Source organism: Rhagoletis pomonella, unplaced genomic scaffold (genome assembly GCF_013731165.1).
Source record: "Rhagoletis pomonella isolate Grant_MI unplaced genomic scaffold, Rhpom_1.0 Rhpom_scaffold_00001, whole genome shotgun sequence".
Classification (NCBI taxonomy): Eukaryota; Metazoa; Arthropoda; class Insecta; order Diptera; family Tephritidae; genus Rhagoletis; species Rhagoletis pomonella.
In genome coordinates this window covers 28,221,781-28,228,354 of record NW_023458555.1, presented here as the reverse complement: position 1 = coordinate 28,228,354, position 6,574 = coordinate 28,221,781, and the positions used below count along the sequence as shown (strand labels likewise).

General features: G+C 35.4%; 1 protein-coding gene across 2 annotated transcripts; it reads left to right on the top strand.

The window, feature by feature from the left end:
• Positions 1-1,443: 1,443 nt before the first annotated feature.
• LOC118741934 (attacin-A) lies at positions 1,444-2,184 on the top strand (the record flags this gene model as incomplete). 2 transcript variants are annotated; one of them, XM_036473911.1, is given in 3 exon segments in its annotated part: positions 1,444-1,523; positions 1,593-1,993; positions 2,033-2,184. In XM_036473911.1, coding segments are annotated over 2 exon segments (480 nt in total), but the record flags the coding sequence as incomplete, so codon positions are not given.
• Positions 2,185-6,574: the final 4,390 nt, after the last annotated feature.

Sequence of the window (6,574 nt, the reverse complement as noted above, 5' to 3'; positions counted from 1 at the left end):
TCAAAGTAATACGATTTTGTTATATTTTGTTGGAAGTCTTAAATTATAATAAATTTTATATTCATATATAAATATGAGGCACCCTAATGTACATAACTAAATAGTACATCAATTAACATTCCAGGCAGTGTCGCTAGCTATCTTTGGGGCCCTCTCCAATATCGCTGAAAAACCTCAGATTTTTTATAAAATTCGGCGCTCAAAATTGGTTCCAAAATAAATTTAGGTATATATATTACTTTCTTCTTCTTCTTCTATGCAAAACAGCAATGCATGGCGGAATCACCAGTATTCGAGAGCTCCGGCCAAAACGGCGATAAATTCCATCGAGGTAGGCGCTTTCGGAGGAGTGGATGTACATGGATTTGGTCCCCTCGATCAATTTGGCCAAGGTCAGGAAAAATCCTGAACGCACCTGGACCTTTTTAAGCGGCTACCTACCTTCCGCCGAACCCTCCATGCAGCAGGAAAGGCTCAAATATTGCAATCCAAATCTTCTGGAGGGTTATTAGGAAGGTCATCAGGCTCCAGAGGACCGAGGAACGCTATTGTCAAGCTCTGAGTTTCTCGGTCCTATCGCCGATATCAAAATAGTTATCAACTATGGATTCAAAATGGCAGCCCTCAAAGTTTTCGAATGCGTGGTCAAAGGGGAAGGCCTTTCGCCACCGGAGGCGGCGAGAAAAAGCCCATATTTTTTTACAACAACTACAATAGATAAAATTAGGGGGAAAGAGATCCTCATGACCGTGGAGGTGGACTTGCCCTGTTCTTATTGTAGCGGCATTACTGTTGACAAGCTCACCTAACGGTAGGCTGTTTCAATAGGGTCGGACCAAAGGGAGAAGGGTGTTAGCTCAGTGGGATTAAGCTGGCATGTGAAAAGGTGTCAGGGGTCATACGGGGAGTCTCCACATGCCGGACACTCATTACGGATATTGGGGCCGAGTCTGGACGAGTAGCTGTTTTTTTTTTCTAGTATCCAGCTCGTAACTGGGCCAGGGTAACGCGGGTCTCTCTTGGCAGTTGAAGCTCCGTCTCTGCTTCGCTGTATAGGTGGTTCTCAGGCAACATCCGAAGGCACCCTGTCACTGTCCGAAGTGCTGTCATTCCCACGACAGCCGGTTCTACGTACCGGAATGACGCGGGTTTTACCCGATCAAGGGCTGTTGTTTCGGCCACCAAACCCCCTTTAGATCGGTGATACCCATCAATCATTTTACGTGGACTTTCCCTCGGACCTATCGCTATCGACTTATATTTTTAAAATAGAGACTCTCAGGGTATTTTTTGGTATGCCTTCTGCATAGGCCCAATTTCCGTTGACTCACATTATCTTATTGCTTTTGTTTGCTTTTTGTTATAATTGCTCTTGGTGACTGGGAAGCACACCGATACGAGCAGACCAACAACAAATCGAGTGGTTTACATCGTCTTAAATAAAATGCGACAGTAGGCGCCTTTGCTGCCGGCAGCACTTTGGGCGGCCCAGTGGTGACGGGCACTTTTGCGCAGGCAAGTGCGTAAGTGATAAAATAAAAAATATTGTATTTTAATACTCAGTGTAAGAACTTATATATTTTGCATAATAGCAACGGCCATGGCTTATCGGTACAACGCGCGCATACGCCCGGCATTGGCAGCACCTTATCTGCTGGTGCTCATGCCAATCTCTTTAAGAATGATACGCATGCCGTCAGCGCTACTGCTATGCACTCTCGAACACAATTGCAAAATGATTTGAAATTCGATCGTTCCAGCATCGGTGTGGGCTATAATCACGCACAGGGCCATGCCGCCGCAGTGACCGCTTCTCGGATACCACAATTCAATATGACTACCATCGATGCGACTGCTAAGGCAAATTTGTGGGCCTCGCCGGGTCGTGCGACCACATTGGATATGACTGGCAATGCCACGCATCACTTGAGCGGACCATTGGCTGGAAAGAATAATTTTGGTGGCGCTTTGGGGTTTACGCATCGCTTTTGAATGCCAAGCTCTTTGACCTTGAAATGTTTGCGAATTTTAAATGATCTGTGGTGGGGCAGTGGTCACGATTCTGGGCTTTTTCATACAATATTTGAAATTAGATTTTTTTTTGTAATGGGTTTTAAGAGGGTTGCCACCTGTTGAAAAATGTAATCCTATAAGTACAATAAAGTTTTACAATATGGATGTCAATCGAAAGAGTTATAAGAAAGCTTTGTTTCGAAATAATTTTTAAACCGGGTTGCCACCTGTTAAAAGGTTAAATTAAATTTAATCAATAAATAGAATGCAACATTTCAAAAAGATCTCGAGTCAAACAAAAAATTTTTATTTAGAAATTGTTTTCAAAGATATGTAGCACCTGTCTATATGTGTAACAGAATTTAATCTGTTACTTGAAAAAAGCTTTATTGCGTAAACAGTTTTGAAGAGCGTGTCACTTGTTTAAAAAATAAAATTAAACTAAATGAACATTTGCAAAATAGACAGCAACGATAAATAAAATATAAGAAGGAAATGAAAAGTGTTGTTTTTTCAGGAGCCGAAAACAACGGTTATTTTTTTCGATGTTATGAAAGTCTGAGGCAAAATATTGTTGTAGAAAAAAGTTATCAATGTTGCTTTAATCTTCGGACCTCCTAGACCAGAATCCTCTATTATTTTTATTTTTCGAAATTTTTAGGAGTCTAATAATAACTGGAAAATATTGACTTTTATTTTTTCCGTCCAGTAATAGCAGTTAAACTTGTCCAAATATTTTTTTAAGGTCGAAATAAAAGTCCTTTCCTAATATTAAACATACCCTTATCCCAATTAAAAAAAATGGGTATCAAATGAAAGAGGACAGAAATATCTAAAGGAAGATTCAATACAAAAATTGTAGTGGTAATTAAACAACATTGAAATATTTTTCTATAAGTGCCATTCCTTGTTTGGAAATCTCAGCTTGAAAGCTATATATTTTAGTCCGCTTTCATTTGATACACAATTTGTTTAATTTTGTTTATTATTAGAAAAGGACTTTTATTCCGGCCATAAAAAATACTTAGCCAAGTTGAACTGTTATTACTGGACTAAAAAAATAAACGTCCGGATTGAACGATTATTTTATTTCAATTAAAATAAAAGTACAAAAATTTAGACTTTGTTGCTTTTTCAATTTTTCAATTTTTCCTAATAAACAATCGTGGTACAAAGCTCAATAAAAATATTAAAAATAACTTTTTTCTAACGATTTTTATTATTAAAATTATAAAAGTCCGGGTTCCTGTTTTTTTTAGTCAGACGCTTTTTGTAAGTATGGCCAATTAATGGAAATTCGTCTTGTTGTATAACTTCCAGACAATAAGGACTATCAGCCTTTTTCTAATTTTGACATACTTAAACCCAAGTTACATATTCATTCTTACCATAGTTTTTAGTAGATTTTGTCTGAAATACTTAATATTTACATCTAAACGTATGTAAAAGTCTAGACTTAACTTAATTTAACGTACCATAAGAAATCATCAATGATCGCCCAGAAGCGGAAATGTTTTGTTTTGAAGTGAAACTTTTTTAGCGGCGGTTGGTTGGTTGGGAGTAAACTGGCAAATTTAACGGAAATTGCACACGGATATAGTACAACGGAAATGGTTGGGACGGAAAAAATTGCTTCTTGAAAGTATGTTATTAATTTAACCAAAACTGGTTAATAAAAGGTTAAAGAATAACACTGAGAAAAAGACCAAGACAAGACTGAAAGTAAAGGTGAGTACGTGCATAGATAAATAAAGGATAAAGACAAAGGCAAAAATAAAAACAAAAACAAAAAAATGCGTAAAGATAAAAGCAAAAATTAAGACCAAAAGCAACTTTATACACTTTATATGTAAATGAAGAAAATTATAAACATAAAAGTAAAAAAGTAAAAACAAAGGTAAATATAAAGAAAAAGATGAGGATACCGATAAAAGTAAAGATGAAGATAGAGGAAGAAAATTAAAATAAAGGTAATTATAGAGAAAATGGTATAGATAGAGACTTAATTGGGGAACTATTTTGGGATTTTAGAGATTTCGGCAATAATCGACATTTTTATCGGTGTTGTTATCGATATTTTTATCGATTTTTCTACCATTATTATCGATGTTTCTATCGAAATTTTTATCGAATTTGTCATCGATTTTGTTATCGATATTTTATCGATTATTTATCGATTTTATTTTCGATTATTTATCGATTTTGTTACTGATTTTGTTATCAGTATTTTTATCGAATTTGTTATCAATATTTTTATCGATTTTGTTGTCGATGTTTTTATCGATTTCGCTACCAATATGATTGTCGATTTTGCTATCGAAATTTTTATCGAATATGTCATCGATTTTGTTATCGATATTTTTATCTGTTTTGTAATGATAAGTTTCACTTCTCCAGTGTAGCCCAGGAGCACTTACTTTTTTGTTTGTATTTTCTGTTTGACAGTTTGCCGTCTAAAATGTCACATCAAAAACAAATCATGCAAAAAAATATGTTTGCATTCATTTATTTTCGAGAGATACAAAAAAGAAAACCTGGCAAGCCTGATTCTTTCACCGCTACCTATTTCCGTATGGCCGTAACTTAAGAATCTAAAATCTACAGGTTCTTAAGTTGCATACGATAAGTTAAGTTTTAACTATTAAGTTAAGTTAAGTTACGTAAATTAAGTCTAGACTAACTGAGCTTTAAGTATTGCTATATGCATACCAGCAATCATAAAAAAAAATATTTGCATAACAAAGCAATTTACACACTAATAAACGTTTAGACTTGTCATGGATGCAGGGATAAGAAAAATTGCGAATAAAAATAAACCACCAAAGTTCACAGTTTCCGCCAAAGATAACCACCAGAGAAAATTGTCCGACACGACAAGTTGATTATGACCATAATTACATGACATAAAGACGCGATTATCTGCGACCAAAGAAAAAGTATAAAGGAAAGAAATTTGCATAAGAACTATAAGAGGCAATACTTAAGACGTGCACGACAGAGAAAAACAACGCAGATTTAAATACTGCGAATGTGTAGTATATGTAGGTATGAAAGAAGGCAAGGGATGGGCAAGAAGGATGTAAGGAATGGATTTGCGCTTTTTGAGCCTAAATATCAACAAAATTTCTTCAGCTATTGAGTTGTATTGAAAGGACGCACTTTTATTTAACTGTAAAGTATGCGCGCACCTCTCGACTGCATTTGCTACTTTTCAGCTGAGTTCTGTAAAGGAATGTAAGCAATAACGTGCGTAGTATGTGTAAATACAGTGAAACCTCTCCTAACGGACACCTCTATTAGACGGACAACTCCGTTGGGCGGACATTTTTTCCTATACCAAGTTTTAAGTATAAATTTCGGAACAAATTACTCTCTCTTAAGCGGACACTCTCTTAGCCGGACGCGGACAGTTATTTTGCATAAAATTGACACAAAAAACTCTATTGAGCGGACGCGAACCTCTTATCAACGGACATTAAGATTTCTTTTCATAACAAATCAAACATAAACCTCCGTTGAGCGGACGCGAACTCCTCATAAGCGGACTACTAAATGGAAAAAGGGGACTTCCCGCATAAAATGTGATTGTGTTGCACACATTTAGTTTCGTTTGCGCAGTGGTTCGTTATTTGAATTATCAGCAACCCTTGGAGAAGCCAATTCCAATTCTGGTGAATTTATAACAATAGATAGTAATAAATACATGGACCGAAAATTTAGATTTCGGGTTGGATTTTGTTACTGATAAAAACATGAAAACTATTGATGAAAAAGGTACTGACACTGAAAAAAATTAAAAATAAAACTTACGTCAATCGACAATTTTCCGGTTTTTTATGTAATGAATATATGGTTTTATGTAGTTTATGGACTGAAAGGTAATATTTATTTTTATTTTGTTATTACTTAATATGTACTTACGCACATAAATGAAATATGCACTTTTGAGTTGGACTCCTTTGGAAAAATACATGCACATTTTTGTTTGAGCGATGTAATATCAATATCTTCTATTCAAATAAGAAATAGTGACTATTCAATTAATTAAAACATTAAAAAGTTCTAAAATAAGCTTCCCTTCCATTGAGCGGACACCTCTCTTGTGCGGACAAAAAATTACTGACGGTGAGTGTCCGCCCAAGGGAGGTTTCACTGTATATTAAACAAGCGGCTGAATGATTTGTATTAAAAAGCAGGGTACGAAAATAAACTGTACAAAACAATTCCCATTTGCTCATCGATCATCATATCATTTGTGGTTTTGTACAGTTTTGTACATAGTCAGAAACAAATTGTAAGATTCACTGTCATTTTCCCCAACGAGAAACGTTTGCATTTCGTTTGTGACAATTGTACCATATGGTACGTTTTATATGTATGCGAACGTTTCAATTACGTGACAAATATTTGTTTCTGTAAATTTTCATATCCAATTCGATTAAAAAACATTTTTATTTTTTTATTTCATTGCAGCCATTCGTTTTGTATTTAGTTATTGCATATATGTACATACATACATATATTTTTTTCTGCACGATTCATTTCGTTTGTTGTTTCGTAT